Genomic DNA, 23,289 nt, shown 5'->3' with positions numbered 1-23,289 from the left:
TAGTGTTACAGCCAGATTCCCATGTACTTTAACAAGACAGGTGGATAAATATAATTTTCAAAAAATACAGACATGGAAATGAAGCGCTAATGTCTTCTGATGTTAGATTTTCCAATACACCTACTGATATGCTTATGCAGAAATTATTCCCAGGCCTGTGATTAATTCCTTTTTCCTAGAGCAAACCACTAAGTCTTACTTTCTTTTTGGGTAGAATTTGGACTTGGCTATAAAATCTAAGAACTAGTTCCGGGGACCCCTGTTAGAGCTTACAGGAGGTAATATTACAACCAAAAAGAAAAAAAAAAACTGGTAGCATACTACACATAGCAGGTGGTAAAAATGTAGGGAGTATTACCAGGAGAGAAGTAACATAGATTGAAAGCATAAATCCCTGAACATTTTTAGATAAACCACAGTAGCTAGATCCATAAATATTGTTGTGGGGTTAGGAATCTTGAAAATACCCTTAATGTAGATATTGATGTTACAATAAATATGCCTTCTAGGACATTCCCCTAAATGTCCCTGTAAAAACTATACTAAACTGATTGTGTAGTGAACTCAACTAGAATAATCTCCACTTCCATTTTTGATTCTGAATATAAGAGGATAGAGTGAGGAAGCAAGTTGTCTGGGATTACAGATTTGGAATAATCTAGGCGATCTTTACTAAATGTTTACAGGTGTCAATGGCAGCCTTTGCCTTGTCCGGGTGCAGAGAAAGTGAAATTCAAAGGAACTTAACGTTATTGGTGACTTCTAATCAGTATTCCCTCCCTTTGCCCCGCCCAGAGATTTAAATTTTCTATAAAGCTTTTAATGCTTTCAAGATTCAACATTAAGGTCTTTTTACTTTGTTCCCAATTAAATAAAAGTTAACGGCTTTGGCCTTGCTTTTCCATACTTGAAATGTTGGAGGCTACGGAGTTTCTAGACAATCGCCAATGTATCCGCCCCACTGAATGGGAGAAATGGCAATTCAGGACGCAGAGCTGCTTCAGGCGCCAAATACGAGGGTTCAAAAAAGAGAACCCGCAGGCAGAGGTTACTCCAGGAAAGAACAATCCGGCGATTTAGGGGAGGGGCTTGGCGAGGCTGGGAGTCACGCTTTCCGTGCTGAGAGCAAATTAATGGGAAATTAGGCAAAGTGGGCGTGGCGCCTGCGTCAGGTCCTGGCGGGCGTATAGTGAAAGTCCCCTCATTTCAGCCACTTGCCTGCTGGGACAGGTTTGCTGCCTTGCTCCTGCTGTGATCTACGGTGCGTGTCGGGGAGGGGACGCGGAGGGAGGCGCTGTGGTGAGTGTGACGGGTGGGTAGGGGTGAGGTTGGTTGCGGGTGTAGGCTTGAGGGGTCCCTTGTCAGCCTGCAACTTGACTTCGCTTTTTCAGTGGTCTCTCCTGAGATTTATTCTCATCCATTTGGAAAGTATTCCCTCGAACCTTTGGGGGAATAAAAAGTACCTGCAAGTTGTAGCACTGTATATGAAGTCTCTGCAGTTTAAGCAACTTCTCTTCACCCTAAGGGTGTAAAATGCTGAAGTGACTCTATTGCGTGGTCAAACTGGTGTTCTTCCTACTGAAAGACGGGACTTGTCCTCTCTGTTCACAAAGTCCCTTTGTTAGGCACGAGAAACATCAGCAAGTTTAAAATAATAATAGCAACAACAACAACAATAATAACAACAAAGTGCAGGAGAACATGGATTAGACACGGTGATAATGTAATAATTAAATTAAAACTTCAGTAAGACATGGATTAGACCCTGTGATAAGAATGGAACTCCCTAGAAGACTCTACACCCTCCATATGGAGGAGGGAGCCATGTGGGAGTAAAAGAGAAAGGGAGTTTCTTTGGGAGTGGAGGCCTCAGATATTATTGCTATCTTGGGACCTGGGTGGTGGAGAGAAAGGTGTCTACAATTTCCCTGCTTCCTCTGAAATGGCTCCAAGCCTTCTTGGTAGTCCTGGCACTCCTATTTTGTCCTTTACCCTGTCCCTGCTTTCTCTCTAAGGGAGTGCCAAGTAGGCTCCAATCAAGCATTCTTATACAGCCAGAGGGAAACTTCCCCCTGGACCAGCTAACAGCCTGGAGTTCTCAGGGCTCTAGTTTGCTGTGAATACCAAGCTAGATACACCTTTTGCATCCCCAGTGGGTTTACAACCTGGGAGTTAGGCTGATTTGGGGGCTTTGCTGTCCTCTGCCTTGTCCAAAATAAAAGGCCTATTTGTATTAACCATTTTTGGTCATTTCTTAAAATTGGCTTCCATTTACATATTGGTCTCCGTGGCAGACAAACAGTTCTTCTAAGGGTTTGTTTTAGGAGTGGAGTTCTTTAATCATTGAAGCTGGCAAAGGAAGTCAGCACAGTCCCCTGAGAACAGCTTCGGCCCACATCCCCCCAGAGCCACCAACATTCTCCTGGTAGCCCCTGGGCTCTGCAGTTTAGGAGGCCAACTCTACAGTTACCTCAATCCCATCAGGAAATTCTAGAACTCAAAAACAGCAACAAAGGACATGGATTATCTTTTTTCCTAATCCACGGATAGTGTTCTGTCGGTTTCAGAGAGTACAAAATTGCAGAGTCATGCCCCAAGGGACTGTATGCCCAGCTTTTCTGTGCATTTCACAATATTGACGGAGAGAGGCCACCATGAAGGAAAGAGCTTTGCTCTTTTTGGCCAAGAACCTGTACAGAGAAGAGGAATATTCCTCAGTTGAGAAATGAAGACTCAACTGTGATGGGGTGGGGCAGGGAAGGGCAAGATAGGAAAGGAATCTGACAGAAAGTTCTCCTAAAAGACCAGAGCAATCTTGAATTGTTAGCCTGAAGGTAGATAAAATCACTAGTTAAACATCTGAGAAAACTGGGTTCTAGTGCTGTTCCCTCAAGTGTGAATTTGTTCAAATTAGTCACTATCTCTCTGGGCCTCAGTTTCCTTATGTGTTAAAGGCGGAGACAAGTATTTGCTCTGACTATAGTGGAGTTTTCCAAATCAAGTGAGATAACGTGGAGGCTTGAAAACTCTGATATTTAATGTTCAGTGCCTAGAACAGGGCCAGAGTGGGGACTTATTTATTGACCCAATACGTACAGAGAGCTTCCCAGGTCCCAGGACTTTTCTAAGTCCTTTACTCATTTAGTCCTCACAAGGTTCTGTGAGGTAGGAAGTATTATTAACTTCATTTTACAGGCAAGGTAAGTAGTCCCCAAAGAAGTTAAATCACGGCTCATAAGTGACAGAGTCGAGATCCACCTGAACTCCAGAGTCTGTGTGTGCTCAACACTCCGCTCTTTGTCCTCTCAGAGGCAGTCACCTCCAAGTTAGGGGACTGGGCCCTGCTCTCTGGTGAGACATATTATGGTATTCTCTGTCATGTCAACCCATGATGGCCAATAAAAGCAACAACATGCTAGACACTGTAATAATTTTTTTCTATAATTTATAACCAAGTTTTGTGTTTTGCTCTGCTTACTTAGATTATTTCTACCTCATTCTTCAAATACTCAAGTCCTCTCATACTTGACCCTCTTATTATTACTACTATACTGTGCTCTTTCCTCCTGGTGACTTTTTTCTGGTAAAAAGCTTTCAATAATTTTGCTTTGAGTATAGTGCCCAACCATGCTGTGGGGTCAAGGCAATTTAGTGGCAAATCAACTTTGGAAAAAAACAAGCCAAAAGTAGCAGCACCTTATCTCATGCTGTATATAAATGACTCTGATTTCGTAATATCTTACCTTTACTCCTGGTCACTTGGCCCTTGGGTGTGTTGGGACTGGAAGATGTTGTTCCCAAAGAGGAGGAGCTCAGAGGCTCAGCATTGGCCCATCTCCCAAAACCGCAGGCCAGAGAAGTGAAGCCACATTTTTGGTGATTGAGAAACTCTCTGTGTGAGGTGCACTTGCACATTTATTTTTTTAAATTATATCTTATTGATTATGCTATTACAGTTGTCCAATTTTTCACACTTTTCCCCCTCCACCCAGGACCCTCTCACTCCCTCAGGCAATTTCCACACTTTTGTTCATGTCAATGGGTCGTGTGTATAATTCTTTGGCTACTTCATTTCCTATACTGTACTTCACATCACCATGGCAATTCTGTAACTGCCTGTTTATGCTTCTTAATTCCTTCAATTTTTCACCCATTCCTCCAAACCCTCCTCTCATTTGACAACCATTAAAACACTCCCTGTATCCATAGTTCTCTTTCTGTTCTTCTTGGTTGCTTAATTTACTTTTTGGGTTCAGTTGTTGATAGATATGTAGTTACTGCCATTTTATTGTTCATAGTTTTGATATTTTTCTTAAATAAGGTTTCTAATGTAATAATGTTTTGGTGATGATGAACTTCTTTAATTTTTTCTTGCGTGGGAAGCTCTTTATCTGCCCTTTGATTCTAAATAATAGCTTTGAAGGATAGAGCAATCTTGGCTGTAGATTTGTGCTTTACATGACTTTGAATATTTCTTGCAAATCCATTTGAGCCTACAAAGTTTCTTTTGAGAAATCAGCTGACAGTCTTATGGGAACTCCCCTGTAGGTAACTACTTTTCTCTTGCTGCTTTAAAGATTCTCTCTTTATCTTTAACCTTTAGCATTTTAATTATGTGTTTTGAGGTGGGACTGTTTGTGTCCATCTCGTTTCAGATTCTCTTTGCTTCCTGGACTTGCATGTCTATTTCCTTCACCAAATTAGGGAAGTTTTCTTTTATTATTTTTTCAATTAGATTTCCAATTTCTTATCCTCCTGCTCTCCTTCTAGCACCCTTATAATGTGAATGTTGGAGTGTTTGAATTTGTCTCAGAGACTTCTGACACTATCTTTGTGTTTTTTTTATTCTTTTTTCTTGTTGTTCTGATTGATTGTTTATTGCTTCCTTATGTTCCACATCATTGATTTGATTCTTAGCTTTATCCTCTGTACTGTTGTTTTCCTATAAATCATTCTTTATTTCAGTAAGTGAATCATTTGTTTCTGACTGGATCTTTTTCATGCTGCTGAGGTCCTCACTAAGTTCCTTGAGCATCCTTACTTATAACCAGTGTTTTGAACTCTGTATCCAATAGACTGATTGTCTCCATTATGTTTAGTTCTTTTTCTGTTTTGATCTGTTCTGTCATTTGGACCATGTTTCTTTTTTTCCTCATTTTTGGCAGCCTCCCTGTGTTTGTTTCTATGTGTTAGTTAGAGATCATATGACTCCTTTAGTGGTGTTGACCTAATATAATAGATATCCTATAGGGTCCAGTGGCACAGCCTCCTCTCTCACCCAAGTTGGGTACTTGAGGTGAGCTCTTTGTGTGGGCTGAGTACATCTCCTCTTGCAGTTTAGCCTTCATTGTTGTTGGCAGGTCAATGGGAGGGATTTACCCAGGCCATTCAGCCTAAAGAACTGGCTGTGACTACTGACCACCAACCCCTATCCTCATGAAAGATCAGCCGTGCAGGGGCAAGGTGGTGGTGCTACAATGTGGTCTGTGGCTGTTTCTTGGCTATACAGGCTGTGGAGTTTCCTGGGTGGTACAGGCCAAGGTTAGCTACCACCTGTATTATGCCCGGTGCCACACAGCATGAGCTACAAAGGAATCTGCAGATGGCTGCTACTTGTGCTCGGCTAGGAGGTTCCCATGGGAAGCCAAACTGTGAACCTAGGCTGGCTGTTACTTTTGGTATGCTTGGGGCCACTTAACAATAGGTATGGGGTCTGGGGGCTCACTGAGTCTGGCTGCTACTTGTTTAAAGGATTTAGAAGATATGAAACAAACACGAAGACAAGTCATTCATATGGAAAACCCACTGTTAACAGCTTAGGTGGGCCTGTAAACTGGGTGGGACAGAGCCTCAGGGAATCACTGGGGCAGGGCAAACAGTGTAACCCAGGTTTTTGGAGTCTCAGAAATGTACCTACCTTCCAGTTCTGTGGCATTATGAGGGGAGGGTTCAGAAAAGGAACAATGGCCTCTGCCCACTGTTCTGTCTGGGAGAACACTGTCCCCCAGCTTTTGCTCTGATACCAGACACTGCATTTCCTCCCTGTATGTCACTGGTGCCTTTCAAACTGCTACCTTGGTGCTGGAGCTCAGAGGGAGTGAGTCTGAATAAATCTGTATTTGGGTCCCTTTAGAGGAACTAACTGCCTGGGAATCCAGCAATTTCTTTCACTGACTCAAATCCCATTGGTTTTTGCAGCCAGAAGTTATGCAGACTTATCTTCCTGGCACTGGAACCCTGGGCTGGGGGACCTTGCATGGGGTGGAACTCCTCGTTCCTGAGATATCCCTCTTGAAATTTTATCCACCACATATGGGTGTAGAACCAGCTTGTTCCTCATCTCCTTCCCTTCTACCAGTCCAGATGGAAGTGGCTTCTTTAATTCCGTAGTTGTTGGACTTCCATTCAACTTGATTTCTGATGGTTCTGAGTGATATTTGTTCTACAGTTTAGTTTTAATTTTGATGTGGTTGTGCGAGCAGGTGAACCATGTTTACCCGTGCTTCCATCTTGACCAGACATCCCTGCACTTTCACATTTAGAGAAGAAACTTCCCATTGCTGGTTTTCTCCAGCTGTTGGCATCTGTGTGCTCTTTCCCCACCAACAGTTCTGGAAGTCTTCCACTTTTTCTCTACTCTTTCCATACTAATTTTCACCAAGAGAAAAACATTCCCCAAAGTTTTATTCCATTGCTAAATAAAATTTCATTCTGGGGACATTAGCAGAGAGACCTACAGAAACTGTTGTAGTTTAAAAATTATTGTTAAATAGCAACACTCCCTACTTGATAAACTTTTCTTCATTTTTAAAAAATTAACTTCATCACAGTTTCAGATCTCTCTCCAGAAGCATAAGACTTAGGGATCCCTTAAATTAATTACTTTACTTGAACTCTGAAGGACACAGCAGCTCATTCATGATTTTCACCCCTCAGTACTGGAGCAAGTGCAGATAAGTTATATGTTTCCAAAAGTATTTCTTTGCACAGAGCATTTATCTGACATACTGTCCTTTCAAGACTACTGACTTGTGGACATGAGTTAATTTATCATACATATTTTGTTTTGTTTTTAAGCCAGAGTATATAATTTCTGTTTGCCTAAATCTAAGGAGTGCATTTTTTGGCTTACCCTTTAAAATAGGAGTTACTTAGGAAGCTTTGTTTTACCTGCAAAATGGGAATAATAGTACCCACCTTGTAGTGTAATGGGAAGAGGAAAGAAGATAGAAGATGTAAGGGGTGCCAATAGTGCCAGCCCGAGAGTACACAGTCAGTGTTAGTTGAATCAGAATTAAGCCATCTGCAGTCTCTTGAAGGAGACAGTGCAGTGTGGTTTGCATATGAGATAAGAGGTCAGAGATGTGGGATTACACTCCAGCTTGGCTGCTTAACCTATTTAATTCCCATTTTCTTCAAATGTAAAAGGGATCTAGTTGTGAGAATTATAATGTTATAATTACAAAGATTACATGGAGCAATGCACATAAAGCACATGGTATCATTGGACTCATAGTTGATGCATAAAATTATATGTATATTGTACACAGTTAGTATCACATTCATCAGTAGCAGTACTAGTGTAGAGAAAGATACCTGGATTTATAGATTATGGTAGATGGATAAAATGATTAGAATCTGACAGAGGTCATTCTAATAACATTGCATGCAAGGGCTGAATTTTCGAGGCAGGAATGAATTGTAGTTGGCTAGAAGCAACTACACTTCATGCTAAGCAGCTTAAATAGCATTTTAGCTTGGGTGTGAGAAAAGATGAAAAAGATAGAAAAAGCAGATAGGAGCAATGATAATGAAACACAAAGAAGTTAAATAATTCATGACTTTCAGATAATGCAAGGAGTTTAAATTTTAAGATTTACCCTAAATTCCTACCCACTTTGACTTCAGTATCACCACTGTGCCTTAGCTTTCCTCCTGAGCACATAGTTACATTCAATTTACTCTGTCTATCTTTTAGATGGAAGTAGAACCTGAGGAATTATGTAAAGCTAATCCTCCTTTCCTTCTTTCTACGATGAAAGTACCATAAATGCCAAATTTTCACCTTGCACTTTGCAAGCCTATCTTATGTCTGGCTACATTATCCTGCTTCTTCTTCACATGTGTTGGTGTGAATGATGACCATGATCATGGTGAGTGATGATTGTGATAAGAATATAATAAACTTTATTGAGGATTTTCACAGGCCAGGTGTGCTGTGCTAACTGTATTCCACATGTTATCTCAATTACATCCTAACAACAGCCCAATGAGCTAGGATTTATTACTAGACCCATTTTATAAATGAAGAAGTTTAGCCTTAGAGTGGCCAAATCTCTCAACCAAGGTTCATGATCAAATGGTGATAATGGAATTTAGTTTCTGAGAACTTAAAAATTACTGAAATGACAGAAAGCTAAGAGTCTGATTTCTAAAGTTTGAGGCATTCCTGATCAAACATTAATGGTACTACTATGGACATACCGGTTGGGTTACTTTTGAAGAACTTAGTCCATGAACTCTGATCTTTTGTGTCCAACTTGTGGCTCATCTTCATGTATGGCTTTAATTTATCTTTACAGCATTTTGCCTATTTATTTTGCCTTATAATGCCCACTACATGTTCATTTTCATTCTACTTGTTTGAAGTCTTCAAACTTAATGACATAGGACCAGAAAAAAGTAATACTATTCATTTTGAAATTTTAGAAAAACTAAATGATTATTTCTTCTGCAAGTAATCCATGATACTTTAAAGAACATTATGGTTAGTACTGCAATATCAGCACATCAAATTACCATGAAGATATTTGGGATATTTATGTCTTCTTTTTCTTATCTTATCGACAACCTTTTTAAAATTCCAGATCAAAGTTGAAAAAATGGTTGGCATTACCCAGCTAATGGAAGATAAAGTTCTCATGGCCTTTGCTTCCTATGCAACAATTGTTCTTTCCAAAATGATGTTTATGAGTACTGCAACTGCATTCTACAGATTGACAAGAAAGGTAAGAAATTTGAAGGATATATTGTCTTACTTTTAAGGGTTGAAATTCTGAAAAGCAATTTTCTTAATTTACATTTTTTTTGTATGCTGCAATGGCACACTGTTTAGTGTTGCAAATGAAGTATGCAATCATTTGGTATAGATGCAGTTAATATATTTTATGAAACAGGTGCTTTCCCCCAGAAACTAGTAAAAATTTTTTTGATTGTGGATTTTACCTTTTGTCATGGTGCTTCAGCATATATATGGGATTTCTGGAGAATCAAAGTTTTCAAGGAAACTATCTATGATTTTGAAGTTAATTTTGCCAACTAGAGTTTGTAAAATAGTCATTTTCCAGATAATTAACTGGTGTTTTCAGCTCTGTTACAGGTCAGGGATACACATTTAGGGACAAAATTAAAGTTTATATTCCCACAGTAGAGCTTCTTGTGGAACAAGGCATTTTGATTCTGTATACTTCTGACTTCGAAAGGGAATAGTATTGCTACCCAGTGTTATAAGAATGATTTAAAAGAAAACTGGAGGCATGGAGAAAGTGGCAGAAAGATTGGGAGCACATACTCTATATTCCAGCGAGGGGTATGACACAGTGAGGGGGGTTGAGCAAATCTACCTTGACAAAGTTAAATGATTTTCATTGGTGTGGCCCCTGTACCCTATTCAGCATTTCTTTCTCTTTTTTTGGAAAACCAGTTATTTCTCTCTGAATGCTTGTCCTGAATTTTGTCCTTCAGAGCCTTGCTTTTATCTGGAGGTCATAGTACTTGCTAAGGTATTCCATTGTACTGTCTGGAGGTATAATTCCTTCCCCAGAGATATTTGCATTTTAATGGGGCACATACCCACTTGTTGAAATCTCTAATGGGACAAGGTGTTGGAGCAGCAGGCTATAAAATAGCTGCCTACCACCAGGTCCTCACTGTCCTCCAGAAACATAGTGGCACCAAGGATAGAAGAAATGTGCTCTGTCTTATAAGGAAAGAACGAAGGAATTCATATTTGTAGAGTGCTGGTGATGTGTGCCAGGAGTCACGATGCCCTTCATATGTACCAGATCATGGAATCGTTCACGCAGTTGTTAGCACTGTCAGGTGAGATCCTCATTAGTGTCCTCATTTTACAGCTGAGGAGCTGAACATTCGAGGAATAAAGTAGCTTGCCCAAGGTTTCATGTCAGTGAAGGGTGAGGTTAAGGATTAAATTTATATTTGTTTAAACTCAAATCTCATACACTTTCCATCATATTACAATTATTTACTTGCTCAAAATATATTCATTGGCTGACTATCTAGTGGATGCCAGACATTTATTTAGGAATAAGACTGACATCAAGAGCTGATACTGTATCACATTCCTGCCCATCAGTCTCCTCAACATCTTTATCTGGAATAAATATTCATGTTATATTAAGAAAAATATTGTAATATTTATGAGGTTACTGAGCTTAAGTTAAGGCTAATTTTATAGTTTGTGTTTTTATTTATTCACTATAAATTATTAAACAATGGACCATACTTAAATGTTTTTTAAGCACATGTTTCAAGTTTCAAGGAATAGGGACATCATTTCAAACAGCATAATAATTACAGAAAGAAATACACAAACATGTAAGGTCTGTCCAGAAAAAGTCCGGCCATTGTTAATACAACAAGACTGGTTTGTGTGACATCGATATAACCTGGTAACCAAGGAGCATAGACTGGAATGCGCATGCATGAACAACAACGACCTCACTGTACTACTCTGTAGGGATGGTAGATGCTGTTGAGTGAACATGTGTAGTGTGTGGCCATCACATTCAAAATGACTGAGTGAGTAGGGCAATGAGTCTGCATCATATTTTGCATTAAGCTTGAATGTTTCTCCGTGGAAACTATTCAGATTCAGAAGGCTTTTGGGGACTATGCAATGAATGCAATGCAAATAAAAGTGGCACAAGTGCTTCAAAGATGGTCAAGAATCTGTTGCAAGAGATCCGTGTTCCAGAAGACGTGCAATAAGCAAAACACTTGAGAATGTTGAACGCATACAGGCTACAATCAACAAAGATCAGCGACTGACAGTGTGAGAACTAGAAGCTGAACTGGGGGTTTCAAAAACTACTGTGTCTGAGATTTTGATGCAGGACCTTGGCATGAAACATATCGTGGCAAATTTCTCTCCATGGCTTCTCCTACCAGAGCAGAAGGAACATCGGGCTTCAGTTGCTAATGACATGATTCAAACCACTACCAATGAACCAGATTTTCTCAAAAGGTCATAATCAGAAATGAATCGTGGGTCTACAGCTATGCATGTGATCTGGAAACAAAGGCCCTGTCATTCTAATGGAAGTTGCCTAGCACTCCAAGCCCAAAGAAGGTATGAAAAAGCCACAGCAAGATCAAGATCATGTGAAGTGTTTTTAAAGAATTTTATTTATTTACTTTTAGAGAGAGGAAAAGGGAAGGAAAAAGAGAAGAAGAGAAACATCAGTGTGTGGTTGCCTCTTATGTGTCCCTTTGTTGGGGACCTGGCCCTCAACCCATGCATGTGCCCTGACTGGGAATCCCACTGGCTACCCTTTGGTTTGCAGGCTGGCATTCAATCCACTGAGCCATACCAGCCAGAGTTTTACTTTGATTTTTGATTGGGAAGTGTTGTCCATCATGAGCACACCTCTCCAGGTTGAACAATTAATGAGTTCTAACTCCATGTTCTTTGTTGGCTGAGAGATGCAATATAATGAAAATGGCCACAGCTATGGGCGACTGGTGACTGGCAGCTTCAGCACAACATACTTGCTCATGCATCACATCTCCTGCAGAGTTTTTTGGAGAAACATCAAATCACTCAGGTGATTCAGCCCCCCTACAGCCTAGATTTGGTGTCCTGTGACTTCTGGCTTTTCTCAAAACTAAGATCACCTTTGAAAGGGGAGAGATTTCAGACAGTTGGTGAGGTTTAGGAAAATACACCTGGGCAGCTGATGGCAATTGGGAGAACTGTGGGAGGTTCCAGGGTGCCTCCTTTGAAGATGACTGAGGTGTCATTATCCTGTGTACAAAGTTTCTTGCATCTTGTATCTTCTTTAGAGTCTCTATTTTTCATAGTATATGCCTGGATACTTTCTGGCCAGACCTCCTGTGCCCTAGAACATATACTTGGTATTTATAGGAATGAAATCAAGTTCTTATGTTTCACTATATTATTAATCCAAAGTTTCGGTTAAATAAAAGGAAAAGAAGTACATATATCTTAACAAAGTACAAAAGACATTTCCTTCCCCTTGCTCTTCTAATTTCTTTAGCAAGTAAACCTATGATTTCAGATACACAATCAGTTGGAAATGTTAATGCTCTTGACAGAAGGTGCATGAAAATCACCATGAAAAGATGCCAGTTCACCATACTTATAGTCAATGATGACTTTCAATTGTGCCCTCTTTTCCATTTTGCTTACTTTTCACTATTTTTATACATTGGTTTTTATTTAAGTTCTTATTTATGCTTTTCAAAAAAATTTTGCAGTGTTAATAAACATTCACATTTAAACTACAGATGCTCTTTTCTCCCTGTGTTTGGCCTATTGCTCCAAATTTTCTTTTTGTAGGGCCATTCTGGATGCCTGTTTCTTCTGTTAAAATGAAAATAACTTAGAATATCATGATGTTATCTGGTATTTGAAATATTTTTTTGGTGTTTGGAATAGGTTTTTGCCAACCCAGAAGACTGTGCAAACTTTGGCAAAGGAGAAAATGCCAAGAAATATCTTCGGGTAGATGACAGAGTAGAACGTGTGCGAAGGTAAGCCCACTGTCTCCTGAAGTTCTTTACTTGGTTGACTATTTTTGGTCAAAGAGTTCAGTGAGGGTATTGGAGTATTGCACATGAAGGAAAAAAATGTTAGTCCATATAATAATTGCAGAAAATTAGGGATCTAGAAGTCTTCAACTATCACTGCAGTTACACTGATTGCCAATTTTGCTATACTCTGCACTTTTTTGGGGTTAATAATGACTTTGGTCTGTGCAGGTATATATCAAAACTAATGATAGGTACAAGTAAAATAATAAAGGTAGATTTTTGCAGTTTTGTTGCCTTTCTCCAGAGGTGAGACTGTCAACTTAGGTAAAAGGATGAAGAACTAGGTGTTTTGCATAAGACTCAAAATATTCATGTGGGATATATCTCTGTCCTCTCTCTGCGTTGTAGACATTATGTTTAATGTACTGCGAATTCAATGAACAGTGAAAAGCAATAAGCCATGATATCATCTACACAGCTTCTTAAAAGTACAATTAATGAACTTATTTTAAAAGCACACAGAATCTTACTCTGCAGGTATATTTCTTAATTCTTGTCATAAAGTCAGATAAATGAAATGTTTTTTTCAGCTTTACTGAGGTGTAATTGGCAAATAAAATTGGAAGAAATTTAAAGAATACAACATTAGGCCCTGACCCATGTGAAGCAGTTGTTTGGGCATTGTCCCTCAAGTGATTGGTTGCCACTTGATTCCTGGTCAGGGCACATGCCTGCGTTGTGGGTTTGGTCCCTGGTCTGGGTGCGTATAAGAGGCAACCAATCTTATGTTTCTCTCTCACATCTCTCTCCCTCTCTTGCTCCCTTCCCCACTCTCTAAGAAAAATATATAACTATTAAAAATAAAGCATACATTATGATTTGATATACATATTCATTTTGAAAGTTCTTCCTATCAAGTAATTTTAGCATATTTATCACCTCATATATTTACCCCTTTCCTTTTTGTGTGTGAAAACATTTAAGTTCTACTCTCAGCGAATTTCAACTATATAATACAATGTTATCAGCTTTGGTCACCATGTAAACTTAGACCTTATGTTTTAACTGAAAGTTTGTACTCTTCTACAAAATTCCCATTACTACCTGCCCCACCTCAAACCCTGGCAACCACTTCTCTATTTCTATAAGTTTGATTTTTTCCCCTTAAATTTACCCCATATAACTAATATCATACATTTGGTTTTCTCTCTCTTGCTTGTTTTACTTAGTATAATGCCCTCAGGTTTACTCAAGTTGTTGCAAATGACAAGATTTCCTTACTTTCCTTTTTTTGTTAATATTATTTATGCTTAATTTATTATTTTTAAAAGATTTAATTTTTAAGTATATTTTATTGATGATACTACTACAGTTGTCCCATTTTTTCTCCCCTTTATCCCCCTTCACCCTGCACCCTCCTCTCTCCAGCATTCTTCCCCATTAGTACATGTCCATGGATCATGCATATGAGTTGTTTGGCTTCTCCATTTCCTACGCTATTCTGAACCTCCCCCTGTCTATTTTGTACCTACTGATTATGCTTCTTATTCCCTGTACCTTTTCTCCCACGCTCCCCCTTCGCCTCCCCACTGTTAACCCTCCATGTGACCTCCATTTCTGTGATCTGTTCCTGTTCTAGTTGTTTGCTTAATTTGTTTTTGTTTTTTAGGTTCAGTTGTTGATACTTGTGAATTTGTTGTCATTTTACTGTTCATAGTTTTGATCTTCTTTTTCTTAGACAAATCCCTTTAACATTTCATGTAAGGGCTTAGCGATTATGATATCCTTTAACTTAACCTTGTCTGGGAAGCACTGGATCTGCCCTTCCATTCTAAATGACAGCTTTGCTGGGTGGAGTAATCTAGGTTGTAGATCCTTGCTTTTCATGACTTTCAGTACTTCTTTCCAGCCCCTTCTTGCCTGTAAGGTTTCTTTTGAGAAATCAGCTCTAGTGTTATGGGAACTCCTTTGTAGGTAACTGTTTCCTTTTCTCTTGCTCCTTTTAAGATTCTTTCCTTATGTTTAATCTCCCCCCACTGGGAACCTGGCCTGAAACACAGGCATGTGCCCTGACTGGGAATTGAACCAGCCACCCTTCGGTTCACAGGCCAGCACTCTGTTCACTGAGCCACACCAGCTAGGGCTGTTTTTTGGTTTTCAAACTGGTTGTTATCCTTTTTTTCTGGTTGTTCAAGGAAGGGAAGTGTTATCTACTACCCCTCCATCTCAGCCAGAAGGATTTCCTTTTTAAGGCTGAATAATATATCACTGGAGGTATATACCGCATTTTCTTTACCCATTCACCCATTGCCAGAAAGAGGTTCTTTCCACAACTTGACTGTTATGAATAATACTGCAATGAACATGGGAATGCACACATCTCTTCAAGATGATGCTTCCTTTTCCTTTGCATATATACCCGAGTGGGATTGTTGATCACATGATAGCATGGTCAGCAGGAATGAGGTTCTTTCATGTGATGTCAAGGAAGTATTCCAAGGACCCATGCACGGGTGATTGCGGTGCGGCAAGGTTTATTCATGTGGAGATAAAAGCTGCTCTGAGAGTTTCCAATGTCCTGTCTCCATCTGTCCTGCCACAGAAAAAGTCCAACCATGTCCTTATCAAGGCCAAGACAAAGGCCAGTGTCCAGAGTTTCTGTTCCATATTATAGTCCTTTTGAGCCAGCAAGTGACTACTCTGTGGTCTTAGTCCCATCCTGGTAGCTTAGCTTGTTCCAGGCTGCTCCAGTGGCAAAGTTCGCATGGCTGCTGGGGAGTTTAGTCCTTCTGGAGCCCATGCCATCTTCTGCGGGCCCAGTAGCTACCACATGGTCACGTGCTCCCAAGCTAGAGAGTGCATGAATAAACCGGTGATTGCATCACCAATTGGGCAAAAGAAGCTTCTTTGTTTCTTGGGACTATATTAGCTTGGATGGAGGGTGGACCAGGTGCTTTTTCAAAATGACCAGTGAACTTCCCAAGCTTCTGCAGGCTTTGAATGAGCCCACCTTCTAAACAATCTCTTTTTTCCCAGGCTACACCGACAGGCCTCTTTGGTCAAGCGCCTTCCCTGTGCCATTTTGACTTCTATGGTTCATGTGCCTGATCCCTGCCCCCCCCCCCCCCCGCCGCCTCCCCCACTGGCAGTCTGGCACTGGAAGGGGAAGGGAGGAGTGTTAATCTTCTTGGAGAAATGCTGTGGTTCCCTGGGGTGTGAAGCTGTAGCTTCCTGGCTAGCAAGCAGGTTTATGTTCCCCAGTTTGTTCAGCTCAATGTCTAGTTCCCTTTGTTCTCTTTGCTCTATATCTAGCTAAACACTGAAGGCAACAGTAGATCTGTTCTTAATTTTTTGATGACCCTCTATACTGTTTTCCAGAGTGGCTATGCTAGTTTATATTCCTCCATAAAAGTGTACGAGGGTTTCCTTTTCTCCACATCCTTACCAGCTTGTTATTTCTTATCTTTTTGGCAATAACCATCCTAACAGATGTAAGGTGATAACTCATTGTTATCTTGATTTGTGTTCTTTGATGATTACTGATGTTGAGTACCTGTTCATGTAACTGTTGGCCATTTGTATGTCTTCTTTGTAGCTAGACAAAAAATGTCAATTTAGGTCCTTTTCCTATTTTTAAATAGGATTATTTGATGTTTTTTTTTTTTTCTGCTATTGAGTTGTGTGAGTTCCTTTTACATTTTGGATAATAACCCCTTATCAGATAATGTGGTTTGCAAATATCTTCCCCCCATTACATAGTTTGCCTTTCCATTTTATTGATGGTTTCCTTTGCTGAGCAGAACTTTTAATTTTGATGTAGACCCTCCTGTGGGTTTATTTGTTTTGCTTGTGTTGCCTTTGCTTCTGGTGTCATAAAAAAAAATCATCACCAAAACCCGTGTGAAGGAGATTACCTTCTATGCTTTCTTCCAGGAGTTTTATGGTTTCAGACCTTATGTACAATTTTTAAATCCATTTTGAGTTAATGTTTATATACAGTATAAGGTCTGGTTTCTTTCTTTTATCTTTGAAAATTCATATTTTTTCCAACAAAATTTATTGAATGGAAGCCCTGTTGGCTGTGGGAGCCAGGTGATCCCGGGACCTGTCCCTTGTGCTGTGGGTATACAGGCTGGGGCACAGATGTGTGCACAAGCTATCTCCAGGACAAAGCCGCTGACTTAGAGCAGGCAAAAGGTAAAGGCAGGGGAGGTGTCTGCTGGCTCTTCTGTTTCTGGGAAGTATCCAATCCAGCCCTTAGGCGTATGCTAAATTGAAAGCCTGGCCCACAGGTAGTAGCTTTTAAAGTAGGCAGCTGTATTCCTATCAGGGAAATCATGGGAGATGGGCATTTTTACCTCTTCCCTCAGTGTTGGCCTTCAGAGCCAGTCTCTCTAGGGACCCATCCATCCTGCAGGTGGAAGTGAAAGAAGCTGGGGTGCCCAAGTGTGTACAAGCCCCTTTCAGGGAGATACAGGAGACTTGGAGTGGGCTAGCCCACTCTAACCCATAGATGTATGCTAAATGAGAAACCTGACCACCAGGCAGCAACTTTCAAAGTATGCAGATGGACCTTTTTTAGGGAAAGCCTGGGAGACAGGTGATTTTGCTTGATCCCTCTGCACTGATTCCTGGGGACGATAGCCTCACTCAGCAAGTGCTTCTGTGATCGGAATGGACTGCTCCTTTGTTTGCTGTGGTCTCATGGATCTCATGGACTCAAGGATCATTGGCTTTCACAGCTAGATTAGTTTGGGGCCCATCCTTCAAGTGAGAGTGGGAGTCTTAAAAGTTGGGGTGCTAAATGTGGGGTCTAAACCCGTTCATCATCAAGAAGAAGCTGGAAGTTGAGAACTCCCTCCTAACTGTATATGGCACTGTGCCAGCGGTAAAGTTTATGGTCAGAGTGTCTCTCAGCCTTTCCTACCCACTTTGATGGGGGTATTTTTTCATTCATTGGATGTATAAGAGCCGCTCAGTTAGTTTCTGAATTCATTTCAGAGGTAATTGCTCTGTGTGTTGTCATATACTTGGTGTGTCTCTGGGAAGAGGGGAGTTCAAAGCCTCCCATGTTGCCATCTTGGTTGATTCCCCGGCAAAATGTATATATTGAGGTTGCATTGCCAATCCATGAGTCACCATTTTCTAACATGTGAAACATAAAAGTTATATACTATCTTCTCATTTAGTATTTTCTAATGATCATCCAAACTGGTTGATCACAGTTTGCCACAATTCTAGGCATATTTCAAGGAATAAATAAAGTTACATGAAATAAAGTTACATGAAGCAATGAAGAGTTTGAATAGTCATACTTAAATGGACAGATGTTTTGTGATGCAGAGTTAAGATGGGAAACGTCATGAGTGTATTTGAGGACTCTCCCTCAGTTTGGTGCGTATGACTAGAGACTGAAGGAAAAGAGTGTTACTTCTCTATTTCAGCAATCAGCTGGAAACTCTTCCCTTTTCTCCCTTCCTGCCCAGTTCTTTCACCCCCCACCACATTCCAATGGGATTGTACTTCAAAAGGAAAATTTCATTATTTAAGCTGATCTTCTGGTCTGATTGTGAAGAATAAATAAATTTTAGTGAAATAATTGACCGAAGTTGTGAAATGAGAGTGTCCTTCACCAGGTGCAGCAACTGTGTGCACAGCACCCCCTGGTGGTCATACACTAGCTTTTCATTATGACAAGAGAGAAGACTAAGAAAAACAAGGTGTCCAGTTTGCAGTTTTGTTTTTTGAAACATTTTTGGCCCTATCCGATGTTCCTAATAGTAGCAGGTAATATGTGTTGAAACGACGAAGTAAGTAGCCTAAAATGTATTATTTACATTCTGGACAGAGAACTCAGTGGTGCTTGGGAAATATTTTACGTATATATTTATTTCATTAATTCTATCTCTAGAATTGTTCTGGAAAGAATTCAAGACCATATCCATTCAATACAACAAGATAAAAAGCAAGTTGTAAGGTAATCAGGGCAGCTAGAAAAATAAAGGGAATCAGTTTGAAAAAGGCATGAATTTCATATTAAGAGAAAGGAGAGGCACCTAGGTTATACCACCTCCAAAGGTAAAGAGCACTCCCAGTGTGTGGTTCAGGCTAGGTGATGCTGGCTGGGATTCTGTCAAGGGCCCAAAGATGTTGGGCGAGGAGCCGCATGAGATACCTGAGTGGAGCGTTTATTTAGGGATTATTGTGTGTCTATCACTGTCACTTCTTCTACTGGGGCGATATAAAAGAGCTTTAAGACTGGGTTCCTGCCCTGGAAAACTTTAAAACTTTTTTCCCGAAAATAAGATCAATATGCATGTAATAATTAGAGAATAATATAAAGTAGTCTGCCATTATATGTTAAGTTGTGAGGTATGAAGTATAAGGTCCTAGGGCATTTAGGAATAGTTCATTTTGTAGGATACTGAGATGTAGAAAAGGGAAGAGGAAAGAAGAGATCATGTCAGTTGGGGAAAATATCTTTGTGGGAATTCGGACACACTGCAGTATGCTGTGTGGGAAGGACTTTGGCTGAGATGAGGGAGTCAGGAAGAGTCTGGTGTGAAACTTCTTTGGTGGTTGGCCACAGCCTGGCAGTTCTCAAAGACGCATGAAACTCTGGTACAGGGCGTGTTGATGCTGAGATCCAAGTGGTTCTGATCTGTGATGGGGAGGTATGACTGGAACATCATAAGCATTAGAGCAGGGCTGGTGGGAAGGTCAGCCACAGACACCAAGGGACACCTGTCCAAAGGAGAGAGGAAAATGGGAACATCAATCATAGGGTGGGCGAACAGACCCAGCCAGAAAGACTGATGTCCACCAGTAATAAATTGGGTGGCCGTCTGGAAATGACATGAAATTGAAGGAAGCTGCCCCTCTAGGATGAGCTCTGTCATTTGAGCAGAGAAAGGGTTACAGTGCAAGGGTGAGTGAACTACAGCAGGTGCTCCCTGGGAGAGCTGGGTAAGTGTATGCTTGGGGCGGGGTCTAAAAATGACAGCCTATTAAAGGGCATATGTTAGCAATGAGCACAAGGGTCTGGTGAAAACAGGCCTTTCTAGGGTAATATAAAATATTATCTGTGATAATATTTTAAGGGCCGAGGAAAGAGAAAGAAAATCGAAGAAGAGAAATGAGATTAAGACAGAAAGGAGGTCAGGAAAAATGAAGAGGCTGTTAAGGTCAAGGGCAGTCTTGCCCCTGACCTTCCTTCTCTCTACTCCCACTGAAGCTTATTACCCCTTATTGTTCTGGCTTTCTACCCTGTTTTAACACTGAATTCTATTTTCCAATCACTTAATACAGGCTTAGAAGTGAATGGATTTCCACAGGGTCTTCCTTTTAAAGATTTCCCCCCAAATTTGAAATATCTGTCCTTTTAGAATGCTGTGGAGAAAGCTAGCATGCCTGTGATTGGAAGTGAAGACTTATCTGTGTCCAGCAGAATTCAGGAGACCAAGAGAAACTGAAAAAGAAGGGCTTTCTTTAATAGAAAACAGTGTTTTTGTCCTTTCCGTCCCACTTTATTCTCAGGAGCCCTTGGGTTGTTCCGTGAAATAAAGGGTAGGAACACTCATACCTTTCTATCTTTGCTTTTACTCAGGAACAGGTAGTTCTTCATTTAAATCTTTCAAAACTGTTATTTCTTTTGATTACTGTCATCTTCTTTCATACCTTTAGGTTGTCAACATCTCCATCAGGCAAACTTAGAGATAATCTACGGAAAACAGGAGAAAGGAGAGGAGGGGAGATAGGGTGATCATTGAGTACACAGTGTGTCACTGTTCTATTTGTTTGCTGAAAGGAAAGAGAGTAACATAAAACAGAAATATTTTTCATCTTGAAATATGTATCAATAGCTGGTAAATCCTATAAAATCTTAATTTCTGCTATAGATTATAAAGCAATTTTTAAGTCTGGAGATATAAACAAGAGCATCAGATTAAAAAAAATACGCACTTATAAAATATATCAAGCTCAGTTGGTTAGAGCATCCTCCTGATATGCTGAACTTGTAGGTTCAATCCCAGTCAGGGCACATATAAGAATCAACCAATGAATGCATAAATAAGTGGAATGAACAAATCTCTCTCTCTCTCTCTTTCTCTCTCTCTCTCTCTCTCTCTCTGTGTGTGTGTGTGTGTGTGTGTGTGTCCCTCCCCACTCCCTCTCTCACATCAATTTAAAAAATATCAAGTCAATAACAGATGTGCCTCCTATTCACATTCCCAGCCAGAGAAACCCAAGGTGCCGTGAATTGGATGAAAACTTGCGGCTAAACCATGCTTTGGCTTTCTTCTAGATGTGGTATAGGATTATCTTTCCTTGCGTTGTCTATCATTTTTGTGTATTCTTTCTACTTAGTCCCTTCACTTAGCTTACTTTTGTAATTTGAGGGTACATTGACTAAAATGTTAGCCATATTTAAAAGTCTAGTTAGTCTTCCGTTATTTGGACGTTGGGAATGTGAGATTCTTGATATTAAATTGGTAAATTAATACTTGGCAACCCATGGTTTGGGTGAATGAGCAAGGATTGTCTCAGTGACTGTTTTACGAACTGACAGAATTGAGGAAGGAGACTTTAGAAAGATCATAATCAAAAGGATTACCTTCCTCTGGGAGGAAGACTTTTTATAAGAAGAATCTTGAATTGCTGTTGTCTGAACTCTGGAAGAAAAAGTATTTCCTATCTACAAACATGAAGTGAGTTTTACTGTATAAATGCAGATTTAATATTCTTGAAAGTGCAAAATGCTCTCTATGTTATCTGTTGAGATACACTAAAAATAAAAATAAACACAAATAATGAGACATTCTAAATAAAACCAGGTAGGTAGGGAAGCAAAGCAATTTGAGAGAAATAAAATGAATCTTTCTTTGGGTTTTTAGGATCCATGAATAGTTATATTTATTTGTAGAAGAAAGGGAAAAGTGAATATATTTCTTCTGATTTTAAAACTAGTATTTTACTACTCATCTTTTCCACAGGGCCCATCTGAATGACCTTGAGAATATTGTGCCATTTCTTGGCATTGGCCTTCTGTATTCCTTAAGCGGTCCAGACCTCTCAACAGCCATCCTGCACTTCAGACTCTTCGTGGGAGCACGGATCTACCACACAATTGCATATCTGTTACCCCTCCCCCAGCCAAATCGTGCTCTGGCTTTTTTTGTTGGATATGGAGTTACTATTTCAATGGCTTACCAGTTGCTGACGAATAGATTGTACCTATGAGGAGAACCGTGCAACTCATCATGCAATTATTTTCTAAGAATTCTGCACTTCCAATTTACAATGAATACTTTTTTAAGATTTTAAGTGGGAGGGAACAGAGAAATTAAAATGGGAAAGCCTAGTCTGATTATTCACATCACCTGTATCCTTTATTCGTGTGTTATATTTGTGCTAGAAATTTAATGTAATACTTACATCTTTTGCCTTATTCTTGAAGTGCCTTGTTGTAAATTTTGATTGTAATTTGTAACATTCATTCACCATTTCATATTTTAAATCCATAAAAAGAGTGAGTGCATGTATGAGAAACCATTATTTCAATATTTCTGAAATAGGTATATAAAATAAAGAATTTAAAGAAAACTTTATCTGATTTTAGTTTTCTCAACTTGTATTTTCAAAAGTCTCAAACCTGTGGAAAAGTAGAAAAGTAATACAATGAACCTTTACATGTCTTCCATCTAGATTTACTAATTTTTAACATTTTGCCATATTTGCTTGAGCTGGATCACTCAATGTTTTTTCTGAACAACCTGAAGGTAAGTTACAGATATCAATACACTTCACTTGAAATAATTCACCACTGGTTTCCTACAAGCAAGACAATCTCTAAATAATCACAGCACCACTATCACACCCAAGAAATTTAATATTAATATAATAATATCAATAAATATATACCTTATATGTAAATTTCCCCAATTTTCTTAAAAATATCCTTTATGCTGGCACTGTGTTTTATTCAGGAATCATAAGAACCACCCAAGCGCTTTGTTATCATATCTATTCAGTTTCCCATAAAATAAAAGAGTTCTTTAACTTTTTTCTTCTTTGCTTTTTATAACCTCATTTTTTGAGGAGTACAGGCTGGTTGTCTCACAGAATGACCCTTCATTTGGCTTTGTTGGGGTGTTATTTTCTCAGTTTTAGAATCAGATCAAACATTTTTGGTGGTGTTGTATCTTTCATATTACAGCTCATCAGTAGGCACATGATGTCAGCTTGTTCCATTATTGGTGGTATTAGATTTGGTCAATTTAGTAAGGTATTATCAACCAGGTTTACCCATTATAAAGGTATCTTTTTATCTGGGTAATCAATTGATAAATTAGCAAATTTATAAAACCTATATTATTTAGGATATAGGTATATTATTCTTTCATATTAAATAAAGTAAAATCTTCTTAGCAGGTGAGGACATCTGTCTTTAAGATATACTGATTTGGCTTGGGCGTGTTGAAGAACATTGGTGGG

The 23,289-nt window shown here is 39.6% G+C and overlaps 1 protein-coding gene across 3 annotated transcripts; it reads left to right on the top strand.

The window, feature by feature from the left end:
• The first annotated feature begins 1,125 nt into the window (after positions 1-1,125).
• On the top strand, positions 1,126-22,398 carry MGST1 (microsomal glutathione S-transferase 1). Of its 3 annotated transcripts, none has more exons than XM_045829561.1 (4): positions 1,126-1,261; positions 8,868-9,008; positions 12,701-12,795; positions 21,789-22,398. In XM_045829561.1, exons 2-4 carry the CDS (start codon positions 8,883-8,885, stop codon positions 22,033-22,035), a joined length of 468 nt encoding a protein of 155 aa, XP_045685517.1. In that variant the 5' UTR covers positions 1,126-1,261; positions 8,868-8,882; the 3' UTR covers positions 22,036-22,398. The 3 variants fall into 3 exon arrangements, with proteins under 3 accessions (XP_045685517.1, XP_045685515.1, XP_045685514.1); XM_045829559.1 differs by having other exon boundaries at positions 1,144-1,299; XM_045829558.1 differs by lacking the exon at positions 1,126-1,261 and adding an exon at positions 8,020-8,153.
• The last annotated feature ends 891 nt before the right edge of the window (positions 22,399-23,289 follow it).

The sequence above is a fragment of the Phyllostomus hastatus genome, unplaced genomic scaffold (genome assembly GCF_019186645.2).
Source record: "Phyllostomus hastatus isolate PE091 unplaced genomic scaffold, TTU_PhHast_1.1 phas_scaffold_93, whole genome shotgun sequence".
NCBI classification, from domain to species: domain Eukaryota; kingdom Metazoa; phylum Chordata; class Mammalia; order Chiroptera; family Phyllostomidae; genus Phyllostomus; species Phyllostomus hastatus.
The sequence above is the reverse complement of the archived record's forward strand: the minus strand, read 5'-3'. Positions and strand labels throughout refer to the sequence as shown.